The following is a 27,200-nucleotide window of genomic DNA, read 5'->3' as shown; positions in this document are numbered from 1 at the left end:
TTTTTTGGCATTACAAATTGCACAAAAAATGCACAAAAATGTAAGTAATTTAATATTTATATTTTAAAGAAATTAATACTTCTATTCAGCAAGGATGCAATAAATTGATCAAAAGTGACAGTAAAGAGAAAAATTGAAATGGAAGACTGAAGTAATGGCTATAAAAAATTCTTTGCCATTACAGGAATAATTTACATTAAACACAAGAAAAAAGAAAAGAAAAATGATCAAATTTAAATAAATTTGTCCCTAAGGGGCCGTTCACATGTCGCGCCTAAAAACGCGTGGAAAACGCTAGGCGCGCCGCTTTCTTCCTTATCAACAAAGCGCTCGGGCGCTTGCGCTCCGGAAGCGTCTGCCGTTTCTAAGCAACCATCAGCTGCGTTCTAGCTCCAAGCCTATGCGTCTCCATGCATTGTTTCTTCTATTAGCTTCAAAATAATGGGGGCTTGACAAATCATAAAGTTCAAGAAATCCCTGGACCACAATGATGAGCTGCTCCTCCATGTTTCTGCTGAGGTTTCAATGTAACGGAAAAACGTGAGGAAGCTGATTGGTTGGTTCATGTCACATGACCTGCGGTGCGCTTGCGACATTCTGAAAAGTTGAGAATTTTTTTATAAATCGATGCGGCGCGGACGCGCCTGGAAAAAACGAGCGCGTCGCACCGCGTGCTCGTCGCTTCCAATATGCGCGCGCAAGCCGCGCGTCTCCATTTGAAATAACGAACTTGCGCGCGCAAAAGACGCTTCATGTGAACTAGAGGATGGATACCCGAGCCGAGCCCGACGGTACCCGACGGAACCCGACGGGCCGGGCCGGGTTCGGACAGATATTTAGAAAGGATGCTCGGGTTCGGGTCGGGCTCGGTCACATCAACGCTATAGTGCGCCTGTGTCATAACAGCGCTTTTTGCCCCGTGTGCACTGCATGCGCTCATTTGTTGACATTCCGAACGCTTTCCTACAGTTGCTTAATAAAAGCGGGCTTTCCACACAAAAAAGTGCATGTGTCATTAGTATGAGAAAAAAAAAGATTTTAACTGTGTCGGGCTGGGATCGGGCTCGGACATAAATATCTTAATGCCTGTCGGGCTCGGGTCGGGTTCGGCTACTGCTCTGTCGGACGCGGGCCGGGCTCGGACAGAAAAATGCGGCCCGATCCGCACTCTAATGTGAACGGCCCCTTTTAGAATGCAGTTAGACGATGCATAGTCAGCAAAACGTACTCTACATCAATCATGCTTCTCAGTATAAACCTACATGAAGGGTTGTGAGAAAAAAATCAACTGAATGAGCTAAATGGCTGAAACAGTAAAGAAACCTTCCTAACGTTTGAATGGCATCAAAGCAAACAAGTTGAGCACCAGATCTAATGACCACAGACCACACTGTTACCCACTCAAACTCACATACAACATGAAATACTCACAAAGGGACACAAACAACCATTAACAGTAAAGGCACAGCCCCAGCTCTCAACCAGCATGGTGACACTGGTCAACATGTACTATATGAGTGTCCCTGCATGCTCAGCCTATCTACAGTCAATGGCGGTGTACGTTCCTGCAGTGCATCCAAGCAGAAGAGATGCAGCAGTTACAGCGCAATCCAGCAACATGCACCTCACCACAGTCCAAAAACTTGTGTATTACATGGCTACTAAATATTCCTAATTAAAAACAAGTTCCTTGTATTTTGGTGTTTCACTCTGTAACCACCTGAAATTAATATACGAGATAAACAAAACTGGGAGGGAATTGAAACTTAACTCTGAGATCACAAATGCTTTGTCACAATATTTTAAAAATGCAGAACAGAACAGAAGATTTATGATACACAGAACTGACATTTTATGAATCTGTGCCATATTTTATTATGCTGTTTTATAAAATAACACTTCTCTCATAGCATTATGACCGCCGAAAGGAAACTGTCTATAAAACTTCAACTCTTTACTGGTATGAGTGAACAGACATTGACATCAGGGTCAGTCCACTCGTATAAGAAACAGCTAAATTATGATGGAGCTTGATAATATCTGTCCTTGTGGGGAAGAAAAGCACATATTAAGAACTAGGTTACCCAAGAGCGGTAAGCTGAATGTATTAAATGCAATGAAGGACAGGAAAAAACACTGTACTCAGGGGAAAAAAACTAACAAAATAAAAATGAAAAAATGAAAACAAAAAAAGCCTTTACATATTTAGGTGTTAATGACACACAGTCATGTTCAGTAACATGTACTGTAACTTTTACAGTACCATCTAACCTATTCTTAGTGACAAAAAACTATCGGACATCAAATAAGAAACAATAAACATTGGGTACTAAGTCCATATGTGACCCTGGACCACAAAACTAGTCATAAGTAGCACAGGTATATTTGTAGCAATAGCCAAAAATACATTGTATGGGTCAAAATTACTGATTTTTCATTAGGATATTAAGTAAAGATCATGTTCCGTGAAGATATTTTGTACATTTTCTACCATAAATATATCAAAACCTAATTTCTGATTAGTAATATGCATTGCTAAGAACTTCATTTGGACAACTTTAAAGGTGATTTTCTCAATATTTAGATTTCTCTTTTTCCACCTTCAGATTCCAGATTTTCAAATAGTTATATCTCAGTCAAATATTGTCCTATTCTAACAAACCATACACCAATGGAAAGTGTACAGATGATGTATTCATTTCAATGTAAAACAATTTACCCTTATAGCTAGTTTTGTGATCCAGGGTCACATGTGAGTTACCACACTTACAAATGCAACAACCAGATTCTAGACAATAGTAATGTGCTGCCTCATAGCATAGTGTTAATATTTGATTTGATCTTTTGGCAAAGTGTGCACTGTTATTACCTTGGCCTATATCTGTAAGTACATACAGTATATGAAACTGCACCAGGGGAAATTTAGAGACTTCAAATCTGTGTAGGAGCATGAAATAATATATACAATGTACTATATAAACCCCACAGACTCAAATATAATATGCACTGGAACACTTTTTTTCAACAAATACATTTTTCATGAATTCCCAATTGTTTGTGACTACCTTAAAAAGATTTGCATTCACAAATGCCATTTCTATAACTATAAAATGTTGTATCCAATAAAGATATTTTCATAAATCACTGCAGGAACCTTTACCGAGAAAAAGACTGGGGTTTAAAAAAAAATAGCATTGTAAAGAACAACTGCTGACTGGCTCTTTATAAGCACTACTTTAGCTTAGTTATTCCAACATTAATCCACTTACATAAACACACCGGTGTTAAATCAAATACCTTCACTCAAAGACAAACAGAGTTTGAATCTTGAGAAAAGTCATCTTTATATTTCTAATTAACACTTCAAACCCCAACAACTGAAGCTGAGGTAATTAGGCTCTTAGCAGAGCACAAGGGAGCATCTGATGTCTCATAACCTCCCCACTACAGCCTTAAGTGCTGCTTTGAACCTCTCACTCCAGTCAGCATTATGATCATGAAGAACCCTCCATCCGTACTGAAGATCAGTGATGGAGAAGACAGGATTAACACGTGCACTAGTGTATGTGTGTGTTCTGTCTGGCTTCCTATAGACTGTTTCTGCTCTTTATATTGCCAAATAAACTAGATCCAGTCGGAAAACTCCCATGCGCACTAATCTGACTGTCTGTGATGAGATGGGCGGATTATACACCATCAGGACGGTAACAGACCGCAGACACTAAACACTGTTGATTAATAAGTGCTCAATGGAGCAGATGACATTCTTATGATGTTGCTGTAAATGTCCTACCTTTCTCTCCATGGCAGATGGTTACTGTGGCCGGTGGTTAGCGAAAGGGCAGCGGATGGCAGATAAAGAAGCGGATGTGTGTTCGGAGCGATGGAGATGAAGTTCTTTATAGCTTGAAGCACACGCACCCACACTCCCTGTTGCTCGGTGCCGGAGTGACTGGACAGTCAGTGTGGAGACAGGCAGCGGAGTGAGGAGGGGATGCAGCCAGAGACGGTGAGCGCTCAGGCGCAAGCGCGTTCACCGCGGTTTCGAATAAAACTCGGGGATTCGGAGGGAGCGTCATCAAATTACGCGCTGCTCTCTTCGCGCCCTTACAGTCAGTCACTCACACTGGCCGCTGGAATACAGTGGGAACTTTGTCGAACGGACCTCAAATGCTACGCAACATGCGCATGAAAAGTCCGCCAAATAGCTGCACATGAAGATGAGAGTAAAGCAATGGCAGTAGAGATTAAACAAGTTTACAAAGACCAGTTGTCACATAAAAGAAGACGAAAGCTGGTTCCCCTCAGAATAAACGACGTCGATGAACGTGTGATGATGAAAAGAGCTACTAAAAGGGATTATACAGGGATAGTTAACTCCAAAATGACAGTTCATTGTTTATCGTTAAAGTTAAATTTATCGTTATTTACAGTGAAGTAGCCTTACTGAAAACAGGTTTTTACAGATGCAACTTTGTACCAGTACTTCCCTTGCGTTTTTCCCCATGTCCAGTCAGGCAGGGTTCACTCCTTTCATAGAAGAAACAAATATGTCACAAGTATCACAATATCATTTCTGTTGAGATCAGAAGAAAGCAGAACTAGGCTACATAATCCTGAAGCCTGGAAAGCAGTATGTAGAGAACTTATTTTCACTGAAGTCAAATGAACTGCAGCAAGTTGTGCTTTCAGAAGTATTTATTGGAGCTGAGATGCAGTTATTTTCACCTTCTATAACAAGATATAGTAAAATACGATAACTACCAACAACATTTCTGATGCCAAAGTCCAACTTCATCCCAACTCACATCAGATGTGAAGATCATTGATTATGTCTAGTCTCAGTCTCAGAAGTCTTAGAATACAAATACATCCTGCATTTCTTTTTTTTTTAGTTCATACGTGCACAAAAATCACATCAACTTTTACTCCTAGATGTTTGCTCCTTAGAAAACTTAAACATTTCCACAAATCATAGCTTTAGATTCTCACTGTGTTTGTGTTTAAAACTGTGATGCTATAGTGAAACGTTTTTGGACTTTTTTTGTACAGTTTATTTTGTATGATTATTACAGGGACTACTCGAAATTTCATGTCAATCCTGCACATCAAAATAATCAATTGAGGGCTCCTCTTTAGATTGTTTCATCCAGGCATTACTATTGTCCGCCCTGAAACAAATGTGAATAAAAATTTGTATTAGTTATTATACAGTTTACACGCAACAAAAGACTTCATATTTCATGAATATACAAAATATTAAACCGATTTTTGAAGAAATTAATACTTAAGTTGAGAATGCACTACATTGATCACATGTGACAAAGTCATCATTTCAAATAAAATATTTTAGCTGTTTATTAATAAAAACAATCCTGATGAAATTCATTTCTAAATGATGATAAATGGAGGAATAGCTGTTGAAAATCAACATTACCATCAAAGAAATAAATTATATTTTTAAGTACTGTAAAACAGAAAACAGTTATTTTAAATTGTAATAATATTACAATTAATATAATTACACTAACTACAAAATTATTAGAACACTAGTATTTTCACCAGCTAAAATGGTTTTAAGTCAGTTATTTCTATCTTTTGCTGTAGTGTGTCAGTAGGAAATATCAGTTTACATTTCCAAGCATTCATTTTGCCATTAACTAATAATCCAGTGAGATTTTTGTTTGCACAAGGAGTCTGACAACAGCCAGTGCTCCACACAGAGATCTGATCTCATCATCATCCAGTCTGTCTGGAATGACAAGAAGAAACAGAACAAACTGAGACAGACTAAATCCAGAAGAACTGTGGCAACGTCTACAAAGCTAAATGTCATAAAGAAAATCTATTTATGACATTATTTTTGACAGCATCCTCATTTTACAGCATTTTTACACAAGTGCCTAAAACTTTTAACACTACTGTAGCTTTGCAGGTATATTTCTTGAAGCATTTTTGAGATGTTGCCACAGTTCTTCTGGATTTAGTCTGTCTCAGTTTGTTCTGTTTCTTCATGTCATTCCAGACAGACTGGATGATGGTGAGATCAGATCTGTGTGTGAAACATTTGGATGGCAGTGTAAAGGTGAGATGTGAATGAACATACTTGCTGATGTGTTGTTTGAAGTGGGCAATGGGAGGAGGGGCTCTGGAAACAGTTTCCCTTTCAATCAAAGCAGCCAGACTAGTGTTAGGACACGCTGATTTCCCCCTAAAAACACAACATGTAAAACAATCATTGACATACTGTGCACGTAACTAAGAGATACCTTTAAAATTTACTTGTGTATGCTTTAATGCTTATAAAAAGTATAGTATTCACTATTCCCAATCTAAAATTTTGCCAGTTTCTGCTGACCTGATGGCAGTGACCACTACATTGCGCTTGGGTTCGCTATCATAGCTGACGCTTTCCACACCATATGCCTCCGCTAGCTCATGGATAATTCTCCGGTGTTCACGCTTCATAGGTGGAAAACAGTGACTCCTCTTAGGCTGTTTACCCTGAAGAAAAAACGCAATTACAGAGCTCTGAAAACTGATGGTAGAAGTGCTTGGATAGTGCACAGTCAACTATTTATAGTGTGATCACTTGTTCACATTTTACCTTGTTAGCCAGTTCAACTAAATTCTTAATCTCCTCCTCAATTTCACTGACGAACTTGAAATCTTTCCTGAATTAAAAAAAAAAAAAAGTTTCATTAGTTTGAGCATTCAAACCTTAACTTGGCTCTGTAGTAGACTAAACATTGTTTTTCTTGAATCTGTCAAAGCAAATGTGCAAGTACCTAAACTCAACTGGCAGTTCTTTAGTGCACAGTTACTAATAATGTTCAGTCATTAGACAAGAAAATAAAGGATAAGCATTTGCTGCTTTTATTAAGTAGTCTGCAATCCTCATTTTTATGTTTACAGTCTTGTACAGTTTAAACATTTGGCAAGCAACTGAACCTATTAAGTGTGGTAAATCAAACTGCAAGACTGTTTTCAAAATTGCAACCAAAGTATTGAAGTAAAATGGCTGGTGCCTTCACTGTGAGCTCTTCTGCTGAATTTGAGCTTATACAACCATGTCCTAGCTTTATGTGCTGATACATTCTTGAACTTTTAAGAATTCAAACCACCTTGCATCTTCTTTGAGAGTGTCACTATATTTGGAAGACGCTGACTTGTTGAAGGGATCCACTGACAGATCGATCTGGAGGGCCTCAGCAAGCTTCCTGGAGGCCAAACAGAAAACATCAAAACCTGCGCACCCACACATAGACATATCTAGTAATACATACAGGCACAGATAGAGGAAAAGACTGTGTGAATAAAATCTTTACATTCACCTGTTCCTCTCTAGTGTAGCACATTCTTGATCGCACTCCAACCTGTGAGAGAACAACCAAATAAAAAGGTTATAAAAGCATGTTACTAACAATGTTTACATTCTGAGGTAAAAGTTATTAGAAGATATAATTGTGGATGAGATTTCATTGTTATTTGCTGTACTCTACTAAAGAGTGTTCTTTAGATTCTCTAAATGCATCATTAGAAGCAGTTCTAGAAGTTCTTCAGTGCTCATTTTGATACCATGTGTCGAAAATGCAAGACAAGTGTGAGACAAGAAATGTTATTTTAGAAACCCTTGCTTCTAAGAAGATGATTTGCATTAAATACTTAGAAACGCAATTAGGGGAAATACTGCGATCCCTTAAAAGGACACATATTAGAATATGCATTATGATTGGATGAGACAGAAGCATCCTGGTTTGATTAAGATATAAATACTGAGTCAAATGATTCCTCCTCTTTGTCACACTCTGGAAACCATCTGTATGACTGTGGACTTTTCTTGCAAGAAAGAAATTTTAAGAGACATTTGTCTCCTACCTTTATTGAAACAGAAAATTGCCACTGCATAATGAAGTTACCAGCTACTTGCAACGTAATCACCAAAATCAGTTTTTGCTTGCATTTTGTGGTTAGTGAGTGTTAATCATGTACCCTGCAATCCTTCACTACAGTTCTGAATTTGTCAGAAACAAAAACCACTAATGCTGACATTTACATAAGGTAAACTACTTCTGGATGACTAATAAAAACAAGAAGTCTTGCAAGCTTTAGTCTGTGTGTATACCTGGCCTTTCTTTGCTCTTTCTTTGTGAGCTGTCCAATGTCAACAGACTCTCCCAGCTGCATATCTGACAGCTTGCTGGCAACAGCAATAGCGGCATATCTGCAGAATATAGAGATCTTATTTTCATATGTATATCATTCATTTTAAATGTACTGGCTTGCTATGAGTATACAATTGTCAGTGGAAAAAAAGAATAAGAAAAGGCAAGGCTTGTTTCAGGCAATCTATCAACATAAAACTGCTTTGAATGTCTACGAAGGCTCTGATAGCGTGGTGTATTTTAACCTTTGGTAGGAACTGGCTGCATCAGCACAAGGAACGGTCTCTTTCTTTCGGCCACAGTCACACTGTAGTGCCATCTAGAGATTAAAAGTGGGAAATAAACGAGTATAATGTAAGGCTCACCATTTTGAACACTTTACGCGTAAAGAACATGAAAGTTTGTACAAAAATAAAAGATATACACTTTAAATAAAAGATTTTTAATGTTTTTTTTAAAGAAGTCTCTTCTGCTCACCAAAAGCAGTAATTTTATGATTTTTTTTTTTACTTTTTAAAACAACTGCTTTCTATTTGAATATATTTTCAAATATAATTTATTCCTTTAATGAAAGCTAAATTTTCAGCATCATTATTCCAGTCATCAGTGTCACATGATCCTTCAGAAATCATTCTAATATGCTGATGTGCTAAAAAAAACATTTTTTATTGTTATTATTATTAATATTCAAAACAGTCAAGTACATTTTTTCAGGATTCTTTGATGAATAGAAAGATCTAAAATTAAAGGCTTTTGTAACTTTATACACTATACCATTCTAAAGCTTTGAGTTAGTTTAATTGTTTTTTGCTTGTTTGTATTTAGCAAGAGTGCTTTAAATTAATCAAAAGTAATAATAAAGACATTTATAATACTACAAAAGACTTCTATTTCAGGTAAATGCTGTTTTTCTAAACTTTCCATTCAAAGAAACCTGAAAAAAACTACTCAGCTGTTTTCAACATAATAATAATAATAATAATAATAATAATAATAATAAATGTTTTCTGAGTAGCAAATCAGAATATTAGAATGATTTATGAAGGATCATGTGACTTGAGTAATGATACTAAAAATTCAGCTTTGAAATCAAATAAATTACATTTGAAAATATATTCAAATAGAAAACAGTTATTTTAAAAAATATAAATATTTCAAAATTTTACTGTTTTTGCTGTACTTTGGATCAAATAAATGCAGGCTTGTTGAGCACTTAAGATGTCTTAAATGAAAAAAATCTTACTGTTCAAAAACTTTTGACTGGTAGAGTAGTAGAGTTTTGATGTCTTTTACACTTGAAAACAACAAATCATCTGAAAATTGTGACAAGCTATAATTAACAACTATAATAGATGTTTATGAAAACCATAGTTTACTTTTCCTTTCCAACACTTTACATAACTGATAATGTACGTTTGTTTGCAAGCATGTGCCAGACCACAAGCACCCTGCAGCTAAGGAATCGTAGGAATCATAATCAGGCTACAGCTGAGGAAACAAAGGACTGCTTTGAGCAATAACTGCATGTTCCATCTATAAACCAACTGTGTAGATTTTGGATGAGGGAAGGGTTGTACCTTGGCACCGCAGATAGTGGGTGGACAGGGGGTGCCTGGGTGGCAGGGAGCAGCACAGGGGTGTCCACAGCTAGGTCTAGGGTGAGTGCATGGCTGCTTACACTCTCCCTCTGCCTGACATTCCCCACGGTGACATATTTTCTTACAGCGATGAGAACCGCAGGGTAAGGGCTTATCACACACTAAACCACACGAGATGTCCTGCAGGTGGCAAGGGATATTACTCCTTTGCTAGGGAGAAATGTGAAAATGGTGTGGAAGATGAGATTTGGAACTTTTCTTGAATAGAGTGCAAAACAGGATTGTCTATGATTAAAATGTAATTTACTGAAAATAAGAAGACTGACTTGTTTTAAAAAAGATGTCTTTTTACCTCATGATTACCCATGCACCACTTTTTGGTAAGGTAGGTACAGGGAGGACATCTCTCCTCACTATGGCATGAATGGAACACTATGGAAAAATCATAAACGAAACAATCAGACTTTTGAACTGTAGTATAATTAAAGGGAAAGTTCAGCAAAAAATGAAAATTGTCATTAATTACTCACCTTCATGTCGTCTCAAACCTGTAAGATCATTGTTCATCTTTGGAACACAAATTAAAATATTTTTGATGAGATCCAAGAGCTTTCTGGATCTGCATAGACAGCAACGCAACTGACACATTCAAGACCCAGAAAGGTAGTAAGGACATTATTAAATAGTCCATGTAACATCAGTGGTTCAACCGTAATTTTAAGAAGCTATGAGAATACTTTTAGTGCGCCAAGAAAACAAAAATTCAACAATTTCTTCTCTTCCGTGTCAGTCAACATGTCAGTTGGGTTTGCCATCTATGCAGGGTCAGAAAGCTTTCAGATTTCAGCAAAAACATCTTAATTTGCTTTCTGAAGTTTGAAGAACGAAGGTCTTACGGGTTTGGAATGACATGAGGGTGAGTAATTATTGACAGAATTTTCATTTTTGGGTGAACTATTTCCAGGATTACAAATAGTTAAGCGCCTTTAATGAGTATATACGCGACCCTGGACCACAAAACCAGTCATAAGGGTCAATTTTTCAAAATTGAGATTTATACATCATCTGAAAGCTGAATAAATAAGCTTTTCACTCACGTATGGTTTGTTAGGACAATATTTGGCCGAGAGACAACACTATTAAAAATCTGAGGGTGAAAAAAGAAAATCTAAATATTGAGAAAATCGCCTTTAAATTTGTCTAAACTAAGTTCTTAGAGATGCATATTACTAATCAAAAATTAAGTTTTTATACATTTATGGTAGGAAATTTACAAAATATCTTGATGGAACCTGATCTTTAGTTAATAACCTAATGATTTTTGGCATAAAAGACAAATCGTTAAATTTGACCCATACAATGTATTTTTGGCCATTGCTTCAAATATACCCCTGATACTTAAGACTGGTTTTGTGGTCCAGGGTCACATATGTGGTTGACCTGTGGAGTACCTGGATGATCACAATCATGACTTCGGGTACATAAGTTTTTACATTCAGGAGGTCTGGTTCCACAAGGGATGGGTGGGAAGAGCACAGTCTCCCCACAGTAGCACGCCAACTCATCAAAACCTTAAAGAAAACACAGTGGTGTGTAAAAAGAAAAGACACGGACATTCATAAAGATGCTCTTGAAGACCAGGCTTACTGGTTTGCCAACAAGGCAGGCAGTTGCCACGATGACAAAGGTCCTGACACCGATGTAGACCACAACTGAGTTTGTAACCACAAATCATTGAGCACTTATGCTCCACATCCTGATAAAGAGAGAGAAAGTTTACTTAAACCTTTGTTGTGGCTACTGCACCCAGATAAACCTTTCATGAAATGAAAAAGAAAAAATCTAAAAAGGCTCACCACACAACACAACTCTCCACACTTGTGCCTGCCGCAGGAGCGCTTCTTGCTACAGCGTTTCTCACAGGTAAACACCATGTCTCCTGTAAAGGATTACACATTAGTGTTACATCTGCTACTCTGGTACAGTCAATACATATAATTAATGTATTACACAAATAACCAAAGCCTTACGTTCAGTCTGAATGGTTGCACAAGGAACTTCCTATGAAGACAGAAGAGAGAGTATGAATTACATCTGCAGTTTTCAGAACTTCCTAACCTTTGTGCAGCTGTATGATAACCGTCAAACCTTGCTGTTACTGCGACATCTGCATTTAATAGAGGAGGTCAAAGAGCATGGCCCACAGCTGTCCTCATGGCAGAGCTTTTCACACAAGTGGATAGAATCTACAGCAGATCAGACGCAAGTGAAAAGGAAATATGTGACCCTGGACCACAAAAACAGTCATAAGAGGCATTTTTTTAAATCTAAAAGCTGACTGAATAAGCTTTCTTTTGATGTATGGTTTGTTAGGATAGGAAAATATTTGGTTTGAAAATCTCATGTTCTTTATGGAACATGATCTTTACTTAATATCCTAATGATTTTTAGCATAAAAGAAAAATTTCTCATTTTGAACCTTACAATGTATTGTTGGCTATTGCTACAAATATACCCGTGCTACTTAAGACTGGTTTTGTGGTCCAGGGTCAAATATAAGAATTTTGAACAGTTTCATGTTTAAAATGTTACACATTATGCATTATCCAATATATGAAAATGTAGACTGTTAACTAGCTAAATCTAAATTTGTGCATGACTCCAGATTACTTTGTAAATTGTATCTAGCTTTTTCCAATCAGGTTTCCTAAACACCTATCACTACCTGTCTGCCGTTATTCTGTCATTCAGTCTCAAACTAGTGAAAACATAGCTTGAACCAGACACTGGCATGTTGGACTGCTCAAACAAACCAATCAATGTTTTGAAAGCATCACAGAACCAGTGATTTTCTTATTGTTTTTGCATACTTAAATAAGCATGAAATTAAATTGTAATCTTTTAAATAATCTTTTCTTTCCTATTGTGATATTTTAACAAACTTAAACTGCTGTTCAATTTCTGAATAAAAATTGCGATAAAATCAAATTCATACCACCATCACCACATGGGAGCGGTTTGTTGCAGGTCTTGCCACAGGAGGGGATCGGGTCAGTACAGGTCTTTCTCTCCGGGTAGCCAAGCTCTAAAAGTTTAGCCAATGGAGTCTGTCCACACGGACAACTGCGCACCAGCTTGGGGCTGAGTGGACAAGACTGGCACTGCCCAGGGTGGCATACCTGCTGACAACGATGGGACTGGCAGCCTAGCATCCTAAAGCAACAGATTGAGAGATACAAATGTCAAAATTCAAAGGTCAAACAGGCCAAAACTGAACACATTATTAAAAAGGTCCAAAACTCAAGTCTACTTATTTATTTTGACAAGTGAAGAGATGTTATGTTAGTACATACTTTCCACAGGGTTTGCAACAGGAGAAATATCCTGATCCATCAAAATTTTCACGATCAGTCCCACATGCCACCTCCCTGAACACCACACCACAGAAGCAAGCTGAAAGGGTACAAATACATTTCAGGAGAATTATAATGCATAACATTACATGACTGAATAAACACTGAAACCAAATGACACAAGGACTACTTACCTTGCTGAACACGAAGTCGGCAGGGTTGGCATGGCCCTGAGTGACACACCTGGGCACAGAAGTGCTCTGAGCAGTTCAGACGAGCACCACAGACATTCTCACAAAGCAGAGGTCCTGTCTGACTGCAACGAACCTGCTTACTGCACACACAAGAAACCACTGTTGTTTGGCCTGCATATATAGATGAAGTCAAAAGTTTACATACACCTTGCACAATCTGCAAAATGTTAATTATTTTACCAAAATAAGAGGGATTATACAAAATGTATGTTGACCTGAATAAGATATTACACATAGACGTTTACATATAGTCCACAACAGAAAATAATAGCTGAATTTATAAAAATGAAAAATAAAAACTGAATGACCCACAGCTATGTTTTTTTTTGTTTTGTTTAGAGATAGTTGTTTGTGAGTTCCTTGTTTGTCCTGAACAGTTAAACTGCCTGCTGTTCTTTTGAAAAAAATAATATCCTATTCAGGTCAGTACTAAATAAAAAATAACATGTACTTTGTATGATCCCTCTTGTTTTTGGTCAAATAATTAACATTTTGCAGATTCTGCAAGATGTACGTAAACTTTTGATTTCAACTGTATCTGGGTGAATGATTATATAGTTATATTGTATATAGAGTTAATTAGAAACAGATAATAGTACCTCATTCTCCCACAATTGCAGGACTTTGTGATAAAAGCTGGACACTGTGGGCAGGGCCCAGGATGGCACAAGCTACACAGAGCAAAAGAAATTCTTATCATGCAAGAATGTCAACACAAAATTACAGCTGTGCAAAAAATGAGTTGACTAAAGGACTAGTTGTGTAATAACTAGAAAAAGAAAAATGTATAAATAGCTGGTATAAGCATATGGCTTCAGGTTTATCAGATGTGTTTCTTATAAGGTGTTTACATAAGACTTTTCAAAAACAAGTAGTATTTTTCAATCATTGTCACCCAATCTAAGCCAAAACCATGTATATGCATTGACTGGGGGCAGCAGATTGTGTGGCTGGGCTCTTACATATTACAGGGGTGATTGCATTCCCCTCCACTCCTTTTTTTCCCACACATATCTCCACAGCTGTGAGGGATCTCAGTGCGTTGAAACTCAGGATTGGTCACCTTCCCTGTCCATTAAAATGAAAGGTGAAGAAACAGAAATCTAGAGTACCAAATTCTTCAGTTTTACAGCATTATCCATTATAAACATAAAGCCACATCATTTTAACTTCGAAGATTAAGAACAGAAACAAAAATATCATGTAAGATGCAGAAACTAAAATAATCTTACCACAGAAGCAGGTATACGTATTTGGGGCTTTAAGTGCCACATGCTGGCATGCAGGGCAACGCCAACCTTCAGTGCCATCTGTAAATATTGAACCATTTAGAGTTAATATTAAATTAAATATTGGATTACCCCACTGTATTTAGCATTTATTTTATAGTAACCATGTCTACAGTAGTTTGCCAGTATAGTGATGTTAAAATTTCTTTCAAGAAAGTCAGTTCACATTTGGCAGTCAACTTTGTGATGCCTCCAGGCAGCTATTTCGGGTGTGCAAGACCAACTCCTATCTACTTTGAATGAGGAAATACTGAAATCTCAAAAACTGCTCACCGGACTTACATAAACTCTCTCATAACAATTCTCTCAAACAGCATTTTTAAGAAAAAAAAATGTATATTTCAGATTGGTACCGCCAATGCACATGTGCAGACCTAAGTGCAAGTCTCAGGTTTCTATGGAAAAACTTGAGGCTGCAGTGATCAGACGACTCTACCGACTGGTTTGTTTAAAAGGCAGAAATTGCATTATTACAGCTGCACTGCAGTCACCAAATTGTGTGCTGCAGGTTCTCCTGTTTTGGAGTCTTTAGTAATGTCCTCTATCATAGGTGAGAGGCGTTTGACGTACCATCAGCTTGAGATGCAGGTGAGCGAGCCCATTTCTTGATGCAGTTAAGGTGAAATACGTGGAAACAGCTCTGACAGCTCCAAACCGGAGCCATGGCCCGGATCACTTCACAACAGACCATACACTCATATTTCTCCTCCGTCAGCTGCTCAATTAGACAACCTATATATGCACACACACACACACACACACACACACACACACACACAGCATTAAACATGTTAAAAAGAAAATCTCGTAATTAAAAAGAGACACAGAAATACTATTAGATTCCACTTTGTCCACTATTAATTATTGTACAAACCTAACTATTTACAACTAGAGAATACTGTAGCTGTAAATGACAATCATTTGTGACCCATATGACCATGTCATAAGGGTAAATATTTTAAAATTGAGATGTACACATCATCTGAAAGCTGAATAAATAAGGTTTGTTAGGATAGGAAAATATTTGGCCAAGATACAATTATTTAAAAATCTAGAATATGAGGGTGCAAAAAAATCTAAATCACCTTTAAAGTTGTCCAAATGAAGTTCTAATTAATGCATATTACTAATAAAAAATGAAGTTTTGATATATTTACAGTAGTAAATTTACAAAATATCTTCACGGAACATGATCTTTACTGAATATCCTAATGATTTTTGTCATAAAAGAACAACCGATAATTTTGACCCATACAATGTATTGTTGGCTGTTGCTACAAATAAACCAAGAGACTTATGACTGGTTTTGTAATCAGGGTCACATTTGTAAAACAAAACAAAATAAGTATTCATATACTCAAGTACAAGTACTCATATACTCTAGGTTACAGTATTGGTTTAAAGTTGACAAAACCAATCTAATCAGGCATTAGTATCATGTTGCTAATCATCAACTTCCTTTGACAGCTCATGCTTTAATCTCAAGTTAATTAATAACTATTGAGGATTTGAAAGTGTGATAGTGTGACATCAGTAGTCACTTCCGTCCTCTGCTGAATATTAAAGCAGAAGTTCACTTTACGACTGAAAAAAGAAAGACATGAACATCTTGGATGACAAGGATGATGAGTAGATTACTGAACTTTTTCTTTAAGAGGAAAAAAGGGGAGAACAAAAAGTATCAAAAAGTAAAAAAAAAAAAATTATTTGAAAAGTTATTGTATCTATAAGTTGGTCATTTAAGTTGTATATATTAAGTCCTAAAGCTGCAATATACTGTGTACATTTATATGCATTTACACTGAAAGCTTTCTATTAAGTGTTAGGAGAATATTGTCAGAGAGATCACATTGCTCAGAGCTGATTGATCCCATTTTAATTTTAGACTGCTTACTTAAAACAAAATCTGCTACAGACCATGCCAGCTGCATGTCGGATCACAAATTAAGATATTTTTGATGTAATCCGAAAGATTTCTGACCCTCGATAGACAAAAATGCAACTGACACTTTCAAGGCCCAGAATGGTAGTAAGGGCATCGTTAAAATAGTCCATGTGACATCAGTAGTTGATTCCATTGAAGTCTATACAGGGTCAGAAAACTCTTGGATTTCATTTGGAATGGCATGAGGGTGAGTAATTAATGATAATTTTTGGGTGAACTATCCCTTTCAGTTATAAGGTGACAAACACTTTGTGATGAACTAATTGCATGATACCTAAAACCCAGGACTGCCACAAACTAATCTAAACCAGTGTCATGGTACAAGTCCCTGATCTAAAGCACATTACCTGTGTGGGTTTCTTTGCTTTTGGGAGCCTCCATGCGCTTCACCGGTCCTGTTCGTCGCTCAGGACCCCCACCTCTCCTCGGCCCTGGATTCTGCATTAGTGGCCTTTTCCCTCTCGCACCTCCTCTGTTTGCGTTGGACTCCTCATGTCTTCCACCCTCACCTTCAGCACCTCTTCTCTCCTCCCCTCTGATCTGAGCAGGTTCTCTTTCTCTCCAGTTACGCTCAATCCCAAGGTTAGGAGGCGGTCCTTTCCTCTGGGAACTGGGATGCATGTGGCGATCTCCGCCTCTCCATCCCTTATGGCTCCTCTGCTCAGGCTCTGGATGTTCCTGTACTGCTTCAGGTTTTGCAACTCCTGCATCAGCCTGGTTCTCCTCTTGGTTTCTGTGCAGAGGCTCCTTTATTGATCTCTCAGCTCTTGCTTTATTAGGCTGCTTACGTCGGTTCTCTTGATAAGACTTTCTTACATCGGCTTCCACAGTTGTTTTTTCTTTCTTTTCCTCATCTGTGAATCTATTAGAAGTGAGTGAGTTGGGTCGCTCATGGACAAAAGCTCCACGGTCCTTTCCTGAGCAATCGCGATCGCTACCAGGTTTTGTCCATCTCTCGTTTGGAGGGCGATGGTCATTACTGCGCCTACCATCACCGCCACGTCCTCCTCTTGCTCTTCCTCCTCTGCCTCTACCTCTTAAGTCTTCTCTGATGGGACGTTCAGGAGGGGGTAACGTATTATTGGCAGGGTTTTCAGACTCATCTTGACTGTTCTTAGTTGCACTGGACTGTCTGAAGTGATGATGAGGCCTAACATGATAAGCCCTCCAGTCCTGATTATGGTAGTGGTGCTGCTGCTGCCTGTAATTTCTCTTAGTGTGGGGGTGGTTGGGTTTAGCTTGTGGTACAAACTCAGCAGACTCTGGATTCAACTTTGATGTGTCTAAAAGTGAAGACAAATGGTTGACAGGCTTATTTTCTGCCCTTTGACTTTATAGCATTATCTATACAGCCATGAATGGATTCTTTGCATTCACTCTACATTGTGAACATACTGACTCAGCTTTTTTACGTCACATGGCAAATATAAGACGTCACCTACCATTCTCTCTAGATCTGTCGATCAAACAGAAATATGATTCATGGATTTACTGACACTATTTTCGTGATTTTAACTTGTTACACATTGACAAACCAACTTCCTTTCACTTCGTCCTTATGGACGTGACATGACGTAAAGTGGTGATGGCTGATAAAATTTTCTTCTCTATCTTCTCTTACGGTCAAATAAATCGCGTAAAGAAGTCACAAAACATATTTTTATTTTATTTTGTTTAATTTTCTCAAATACTTAGATGATACTACTGAGATGAGAGGCCATAACCACACTTCACTACAGCTAGCCGTTATGAGGCCATAAGCCATAATTAACCGCTTACCTGTAACGGAGGCTTCAGCCATTCAGCCGGAACTCAAGGCAGTTTAGACGAGCTTTCCTCAGAACTGCGGAGTATATGATATTTCAACTGTGAAGCAGATAAGGAGAAAAATTGTTTATGAACTACACTGAGTCCGTGCTAGTTGTGCTGAAACTGCTCGTCCAATGAGAGCACAAAGATCGCTGACAGACAGGCACGTGACTGCAGCGTCACAGCTGTGACTCACGTAACAACATATTTACGTTTCAAAATTGTCGAAATATACATTTTATTTCTTTTATTATTTTTATAACAACAACAACAATCCCAAAACTATTAATAGTTATAAGTAATATGATACGTATGTACATTTTAATTTGTTCTTTATAGAAATGCGTTCCCCCCCCCTCTGGCTACCTTGGCTGTAAAAATAAATGTAAATGTGCATTTGTTTAATTTACAGAAATATGTTAATCAGGATTAATTCTTCAATAAGATGAGAAATATTTTTCAATATTCAATATTTTTCTCATTTCTCATCTCAAACATGTTTATTTTAAAACTTTTAACAAGCCACCAATAGAAGGCGACCATTACCAGTAGAAACGCACACCATACAGTTTCCATTAAAACTAATACAAGTCCCATTATAACCACTAAAACCATTACAAATTTTGTGATGGTGTCTATTGTTTTGTTTTGTTTTTCAGTAGGCGACTATTTTCGCTATGTACACATTTCTGAGATGAGAAATGAGAAAAATATTGAATGCACCTAAAACCACAAAATCGTAATGGAATATGTCCTAAAACACACTACAGAAAACCATTTATTAATGATTTTAATGGTATTTGCAGTGGAAACCATTAGAATTTTTCAATAGGCTGTTCTGAAAATAATACACTTGCTTAATAAATTGGTCAGTAACATAAGCTGTTTTATTTAGTACGGACTGGATTGTGTCATCGTAAACCTCATTACCAGCAAATGTTTACCCATAACCCACCTGTTATAGACGGTTTTCACAACAAGTCATCAATCGTCCAAATTGGCGGCACTAAACATAAACAATGCCACTTAATCGAACAAATCCTGCACAATTTGCTTATTATTGCTGCTGAAAATTGTCAATTATTGTCATGTTTTGGGCTGCACTAATCAGTCGGACCGAGAAAAACATTTGGAATACTACAGTCTGCCAAAACTTATAACAAATCAAGGAGAAGAGTGCAAAAAACTGTCTGAGGAACAAAAGGCATTTGGCTGGCCAAACTGAACCAGGATTTCCAGGGCAAGAATCTTGACAACATTCGTGTTTGTTCTTATAATTTCTGCTCAGGTAGGTGAAATATTAGGCTAATATCTTAATTGATACTGCTCATATGTAGCTTTACCACCTATTAACTTTAGTTTGTTAAAATATTGTGCCCTTTCCTTCTCTATATGATTTAGCAGCCTCCACACGTTTTTTTTTTTTCTTCAGTTATTTAGACAGCAGATTATGAATAGAACATTTCTTCAATGGTTTTGGTAACTGAAACCTTTACCAAATATAATTAAAGTGCAACAAATTTTACATCACAACTTTATAGGATTCGGTTACGTATATTGTTCAAATGATCTTCTTTTGTGTTTAACACAAGTAAGAAACTCAATCAAAAAGGTTTGGAACAACTTGAGGGTGTGTAAATGATAATCGAATTTTCATTTTTGCTTGAACTATCCTTTTAAGGATCATACTGGTGTTATGAGACTTGAGCTGCATTCATTTGGACAACATTTGCTTGAACGTAAACCTAACTCCTGTAGGAAATATTCATACATAACGATGTCCTTACTACCTTTCAGGGCCTTGAGCGTCTCAGTTGCGTTGCTGTCCATTGAGGGTCAGAAAGCTCATGGATTTCATTAAAAATATCTTAATGTGTTCTGAAGATGAATGAAGGTCTTCCGGGTTTCATCAAAAATATCTTAATTTGTGTTCTGAAGATGAACGGTCTTACGGGTTTGGAACGACATGTGGGTGAGTAATTAATGATAATGATAATTAATAACTGCTATGATTATTCATACATATACCCACATAAGAGAAAACAGGAATGGAGAGATGTATTCTGAAGACCAGATGCATGAAAGGAAACTGTCAGTTTAAACAACTTTATTATTTAATCAAATTGTATAATGTAATCAAATTGACAGTAGTAACACAAGAGTACACAGATTACAACATTGTGTATTTCACTGTCTCTCAATGTGTGGCACAACATGAAGATTATGATTATCAAAAATTCAGGTCGTTAATACGTTTGTTTCCCCGAAATTTGAGACCAGGCATCACCGCTAAACAGAAAATTGATCTCATTCAACAAACATCGTTTGAGATTATTTCACAAAATAAACATCCACTTCGACCTTGTGCACTCCTACACATTCAATCAATGTCACACACATACATACATACACATTCGGGTTACATCTGCTGAAAATAATCAGGTCTTCCAGTGAAGAAAGTTGATAAAAATAGAATTTAGACCTTGATTTTTTTTTTTTGGTGAGACACCCTTTTATGAGGATAAAACAAGAGACAAATGTATCCCCCCTGCATGCATGCTTAAACACCTAACAGACATTAAAAAGAAAAAAACTCTCAGGAACTGCCCCAATGCATAGGTTTGCTGAAATAATCAAACAAAAGAAAAATATCTACCATTATCCATTTCAACTGGTTGTACAGTATTAAGGAAACGTTTTACACTATTATTTTGTGTATGTGAGATGACAGTTCTTTGGTTACAATACTTGAAATGTCCTTTCCGGAGAAAGTAATATGTGCCATAATTTCATTTTATAAGGATAAATATTGTAAACCTTCAAACTCAAAATCCATTATTACTGAACATACTGAATGTTTTTCATATAAGGTTGTAATATGCTGTGTTACTCTTTCTGTAGAGTAATAAATCACATTCTTTAAGTCATAATGAATTCATTTTTGCAGTTCTCAGTTTCACTGCTTGTAATCTATCAAGCTGAGATGACCTTGACAGCAGTAGGAGCACTATATGAAATGTTATAAACAAACGAATGTCTCTGTCACCTGTTTTGTATTTCAAATTGAAATCAGTACGAATCCTTGATTTCAACTATGGCGTGTTTAAGGGATCATTGTGTACCATAATATTACAACAAAAAAATCTAAACAAAGACATACACACGCAATCTCACAAGCGCCTGTCTTGTAAATATGCATTAGTAACATAAGATGAGAAAAAATTAACTTTGAAATAAGCAATATACGTGCGTTAAGTGGATATGTGCAAAAATGTCCTAAATGGTTGAAATACGGTTGGATGAAAAAAAATGTTAATCCGTACTGTTGATACATTTGTTCACAGAACATTTTCCAATTGTATTCAAACAAGAGGAGAAGACACAGTATCTGAAATTAAAATCATCCAACATACTCCAAAACATCTGTTCAAATCAAAGAGATGAAGTCATAAAGGAATAGAGAAAAAAAATCTGAAAAAAACCCTACAAAACCCTTTTAAAGATATATAAAGGTCTATATAAGATTTCCAACACATAAACTGAATGAATGTGCATTTTGGAGACTGTCAAGACACAAAAATCTCTCAGAGAGGCACATCAAATCAGAGAATTAAACTCAACTGCATTCAGTTCACTGATGATTTTGAGGGTAAAAGGTCGAAACCTCATCATGTACAATCAACAAACAAAAGCTGTTCCCCACGTCATGTCAGAAACAGTTATTCATCCAGCTGATTAACAAAGTTTCCTCTGAATGTGGATTGTTTTGTTTTGAGTGTTGAAAGCAAGATCCAAGCATTTGTTTCTGGATGCCTCTTCCATTCAATCACCACACCCTCAGTGTTTCCAGTTTCATCAGTGTTTGGGAGGGTTGGTGGAACTTTATGATTAGAGAAGCGTGGATTTGTAGCTAGACATCAAGAAGGTTGCTGGGCTGTGTGTGACTTCAGAAGTCAAAGGTCAAATCTCAGCACTGCTCTGATTCAATAAAGCCTTCTTTTTCTTGACCCATAGGCTCTACCTCTGCGTATGCTGGATGACCAGAACCTCGCCGGAATTTCATCGCTGGCCATCGGCTGGGGCGTCTCTGTAAATGTATGATTTTTATATTATTAAATCATTTTGTTTTCAACACACCCCTCATCAGAGACAGTACATACATGTTTGACTAGGTGGTTTTAGCAACCTGATCCAATGACGAAAACATACCTGTGGGAACTTTTTGCAAGATGTGAAATACGTGCAGCCATATATGTTTCGTGACATAATTTCGAGTGGCACTAAAAGAGTGTTTTTCCCTCCAGAACAGATGAACATATGTTTTATTTGACTAATCATGGTTTTGTATGCACTAATGCTCTGTGACGTTTTAAAATAACGTACCATCTGCACTACACCTACCCGATAGTATTAACAAAAGCAAATGTAATGTTACAGTTTAGCTTGTTTTTCGATTTCTCATGTTTCAGCTCTTTCATCTTGAGTCATGTTTTTCACATTTTTCAAGCAAAACATATGGAACTGTAATCATAACTGTGTACAAAAACAATTACAAGTGCTTGCTGTTGTTCTGCCTCTATTGTTCATTTCTGTTGGAAACAGCAGTGACATGTACTTATAGGTACATATTTTGTGTCTTGCGAAAAAGTTCCCACAGGTACGTTTTTGTCATTAGAGCAGGTATGGTTTTAAATAGTTTTACTTATACATTTTTGCACGGCAGATTCAAAAACATTCAGATGGTCAACTGAGTTCTAATAAGGTGAATGTCTTATATTATGAGGGTTTGGTGAGCAGGTATGAAATTCCGCAAAAAGGGGGAATTTTTATTGCAACAACAAATACACGTGTAATTATGACATTGATTTATTAAAAGTTACAGGAATACACAAAACTACATAGAGTTGCTTTAATTTGCAATTAAATCTGTATCTATTTTTGCCCTTAAAGGGATAGTTCACCCATAAATGTACATTTTTTAATTAATTACTCACCCTCATGTTGTAACCCGTAAGACCTTTGTTCATCTTCAGAACAAAAAGTAAGATATTTTTGATATAATCCGAGAGCTTTCTGACCCTGCATAGACAGCAAGGGTTCTACCATGTTCAAGGCCCAGAAAGGTGGTAGGGACATCATTAAAATAGTCCATGTGACATCTGTGATTCAACCGTAATGTTATAACAACTCAACATTTTCTTCTCTTCCTTCACAAGAGTACCCCGACGCATGTGGTTGAACCACTGATGTCATGTCACATGGACTATTTTAACAATGTTCTTACTACCTTTCTGGGCCTTGAACATGTCAGTTGCATTGTGGTCTATGCAGGGTCAGAAAGCTCTCAGATTTCATAAAAATATTTTAATTTGTGTTTTGAAGATGAAAGACAGTCTTACGGGTATGGAACAACATGAGGGCGAGTAATTAATGACAGAATTTACATTTATGAGCTCAGACTTTTTCAGACTCAGAATTTACCGTTTGTTTTCCACAGATAAAAGAAAGTCATAAAGTTTTGGATTTCTTTATTTGGTAAACTACATCTGTGACTTATTTTAACCTCCATACTCTCACCTCAATGAAGAAGAGTCCCGCAGCAGAGCTCGGGTGGTGGTAGATGTAAACAGTCACCAGGACGATGGCCACCATCACAATCAGAAGCAGGAGCATCCCAAGAATCAGGCCCATATGCAGAGGGTGAGTGCTGTTCTCTGCTGTACTTTTGGCTGCAGCGGCTGAAACACACAATATACTGTATTTATAATTCTGAACACTGATACATTGATACATTTCAGTTCACTTGTACTTGTCAGGATCAAAAAACAAGTTTGAATCTTGTAGTTCTTCTTTTAAACAGAAGAGAGCACTCTTTTCACAATAATTTAGCTATTTGTGTCTTTGGCCATTAAGGTTTCTGTGGCTTATGTATCTGTCCAACAGGCAGATAAAAAGATTAATGATGGGAGAGAGACAAGGCCGTAAATCTTAATTTTGTATTATGGACATTTCCAGCCGGCCCAGTGAGAAAGATTTACTGTGGTCTGCAGTTCTAGTGTTTTTGCACCACAGCCAGGCCCCTATAAAAACCTAAGACTGCTGAGCAGACTCAGTGGCAGCCTTTGAGACTACCAAATGAGTAGGAAAACCTCATTCTTTTTCTTACAATGTCCATCATGGATCTACAGATTTCAGCTGGATCTGCTTTAATCATATTAACTAAAATGCACTTCTTTCATGAAGTAACATCTAAAGGAACTACTTTTAGGTCAGAAATATATATTAGGCTACATGAAACCTAAAAATGATATTTTGAAGACTGTTTATTGTCAATTTTGTCCCAACAACTTTGGACACCACTGAATTTCATCGTACACAAGAAAAAATATGTTTTTCTAATTTCATATTCTTTTGTGTTCCAACTTCACTTAGTCTGTGATTTTATATCTCTGTGTCTACATGTTCAGTGAAAACATCTGTCTCTGTACATGTCTTGACTAGGTGTCATTGAGTTTATTTTCTGCCGGCAACTTTACACTACATTGTCTTATGTAATTCCAGCACCCAGGTGGCTCACATACGGCTCCTTACAGAGCGATTATATTAGCACTTCATTCTAAAACAGCGCTACTATGTTTCTCTGCAGATACTGTATGTGTGAACACAACCATAGATGTATTTGTTATCTGGATATTGCAGTAATGGGCAGTGTACATCAAACATTGAAAAAAAGATTTGTTTTAACTGTTCTATGCCCAACAACAAACAGACATAATTGTAAGACATAACAGGTATACAATATTTCTTAAGAGCCGGTAATCGTTTTAATGTCCAGAGGAAAATGTTACTGGTATAATGTAGAATCATAACTGTGACGTTTTGTCAAAATGTCTGACAAATGAATGACTGTAAAAATAAAAATCCATTTTCTCTATCAAAAAAGCCAAATAAAATGTGTATTACACAGTTCTTTAAGGCAAAAGGCGGCGAAATGATTGACAGACATTGCAGGGCAGAACTAATCATGAGGCAGGGTTTCTGTTGTTAGTCATTACAGCCAAAAGTGCCCATGACCACTTAAGCATGGGAAGTAATTTATTTTCAATAAGAGGGAGACTGGAGCTTGGCAGCCATAGACAGTCTGGCTTGATGACTGTCATACTGAAACAAAATACAGAAAACTGAGTGCTGGGAAACAACACTTCTGGGTTCCACAAATGTTTTGTCACTTACCAGTCATCACTATTTTCCTGATGCCTTTGAATACCATTGTAGATTTCAGTGGAATTAAATCATATTGTGACATTTTCGTTTAGCAACAGCATAGCCAATGCATCAGTCATTCATCAAATGCACTAGTTAAATTGGCATAGAAACCAAGTTACTTCATGAAAACATTTCGGAAAATCGAAACACATTTTTTGGCTTTAGCATGAAGGTGCACGTTATTTTAATTCTACACATTTACAACAGACAGTGCAGCATCTGGCTATTGTAGATTGTAGAGGAAATATTATGTCTGGTGTGCTGGAGCAGTCATGATGTCATGAAGGACTGAAATATGTACACAGACAGCTGGCAACTGATCCAACAAACCTGTCCTCAATCAAAAAAAAATTATATTTCTTTCTTTGTGTCAAAATGTTCTTTCAAAAACAAACTTGTATATTATTTCTGACAGGGTGTGCACTCAATAAATTTGCTGTTCGAGTTTCCAGTTTTAGAAAGATTTGCCACCAAAAGCAAATGGTCATCTTTTGAAAACAAAAACTATTTTTTTGCTGTGTTTGTGTCATAAGGGTGGAATTAGGAGGTTTGTTATTTTACCAATAAAATAAGAAATTATTTTACCAAAACAAGTGGGATTATACAACATGCATGATAGTTTTTTATTTAGTGCTGACCTGAATAAGATATTTCACATAAAACGTTTACGTATAGAGAAAATAATAGTTGAATTTATAAAAATGACCTTGTTCAAAAGTTTACATACACTTGATTCTAAATACAGTGTTGTTACCTGAATTATCTACAGCTATATTTTTTGTGTGTGTGTTTTGTGATAGTTGTTCATGGGTCCCTTCAGGTCCCACAAATTATTTGGTTTTTCAGCATTTTTGTGTATTTGAACCTTTTCCTACAATGTTTGATTTTGAGATTCAGCTTTTTACACTGAGGAACTCATATGCAACTATTACAGAAGGTTCAAACACTCACTGATGCTTCAGAAGAAAACACAATGCATTAAGAGCTGGGGGGTAAAAACTTTTTGAATTTGAAGATCAGGGTAAATGTAACTTGTAAACATGTAGCTTTTGAAGGGCAGTACTACTGTAAATGAAATATATATATTCAGGCAAAATAAGAAACATTTACACATCTTCATTCTGTTCAAAAGTTTACACTCCTGGCTCTTAATGCATGGTTTTTCCTTCTGAAGCATCAGTGAGCGTTTACACCTTCTGTAATAGTTGCATATGAGTCCCTCAGTTGTCCTCAGTGTGAAAAGATGAATCTCAAAATCATTCAGTCATTGTTCGAAAGGATTCAAATACACAAAAATGCTGAAAAACCAAAGAATTTCTGGGACCTGAGGGATTTTTCTGAAAAACAGCAAGCAGTTTAACTGTTCAGGACAAACAAGGAACTCATGAACAACTATCACTAAACAAAACAACAGCTGTGGATCATTCAGGTAACAACACAGTATTAGGAATCAAGTGTATGTAAACTTTTGAACAATATCATTTTTATAAATTCAACTATTATTTTCTGTTGTGGACTATA

At 36.8% G+C, this 27,200-nt stretch overlaps 3 protein-coding genes across 3 annotated transcripts in view; all 3 read right to left on the bottom strand.

The window, feature by feature from the left end:
* The window catches only part of smarcd3b (SWI/SNF related BAF chromatin remodeling complex subunit D3b), a 44,650-nt gene extending 40,735 nt beyond the window's left edge, over positions 1-3,915 (bottom strand). Inside the window, exon 1 of the mRNA XM_073836931.1 lies at positions 3,794-3,915. Within this exon, the coding sequence (XP_073693032.1) occupies positions 3,794-3,805 (12 nt within the window). The 5' untranslated portion in view covers positions 3,806-3,915. The remainder of the gene's footprint in view (positions 1-3,793) is intronic.
* An 868-nt stretch (positions 3,916-4,783) lies between these two features.
* On the bottom strand, positions 4,784-18,534 carry LOC141331888 (transcriptional repressor NF-X1-like). Its single transcript, XM_073836929.1, has 24 exons — positions 18,384-18,534; positions 16,952-17,887; positions 15,230-15,391; positions 14,603-14,680; positions 14,333-14,438; positions 13,970-14,041; positions 13,311-13,450; positions 13,117-13,216; positions 12,759-12,976; positions 11,912-12,009; positions 11,794-11,824; positions 11,620-11,702; positions 11,411-11,519; positions 11,215-11,334; positions 10,116-10,195; positions 9,743-9,973; positions 8,411-8,484; positions 8,126-8,224; positions 7,335-7,376; positions 7,125-7,220; positions 6,608-6,674; positions 6,359-6,504; positions 6,107-6,211; positions 4,784-5,171 (listed from the first exon to the last, which is right to left on the bottom strand). The coding sequence occupies exons 1-24, from the start codon at positions 18,403-18,405 to the stop codon at positions 5,096-5,098; spliced, it is 3,291 nt and encodes a 1,096-aa protein (XP_073693030.1). The 5' UTR covers positions 18,406-18,534; the 3' UTR covers positions 4,784-5,095.
* A 2,404-nt stretch (positions 18,535-20,938) lies between these two features.
* Positions 20,939-27,200, bottom strand: part of plxdc2b (plexin domain containing 2b) — a 74,331-nt gene continuing 68,069 nt past the window's right edge. The window contains exons 12-13 of the mRNA XM_073836594.1: positions 23,991-24,205; positions 20,939-22,500 (exon numbers count right to left, since the gene is read on the bottom strand). Of these exons, the coding sequence (XP_073692695.1) occupies positions 22,381-22,500; positions 23,991-24,205 (335 nt within the window). The 3' untranslated portion in view covers positions 20,939-22,380. The remainder of the gene's footprint in view (positions 22,501-23,990; positions 24,206-27,200) is intronic.

This window comes from Garra rufa, chromosome 3, assembly GCF_049309525.1.
Source record: "Garra rufa chromosome 3, GarRuf1.0, whole genome shotgun sequence".
NCBI classification, from domain to species: Eukaryota; Metazoa; Chordata; class Actinopteri; order Cypriniformes; family Cyprinidae; genus Garra; species Garra rufa.
The sequence above is the reverse complement of the archived record's forward strand: the minus strand, read 5'-3'. Positions and strand labels throughout refer to the sequence as shown.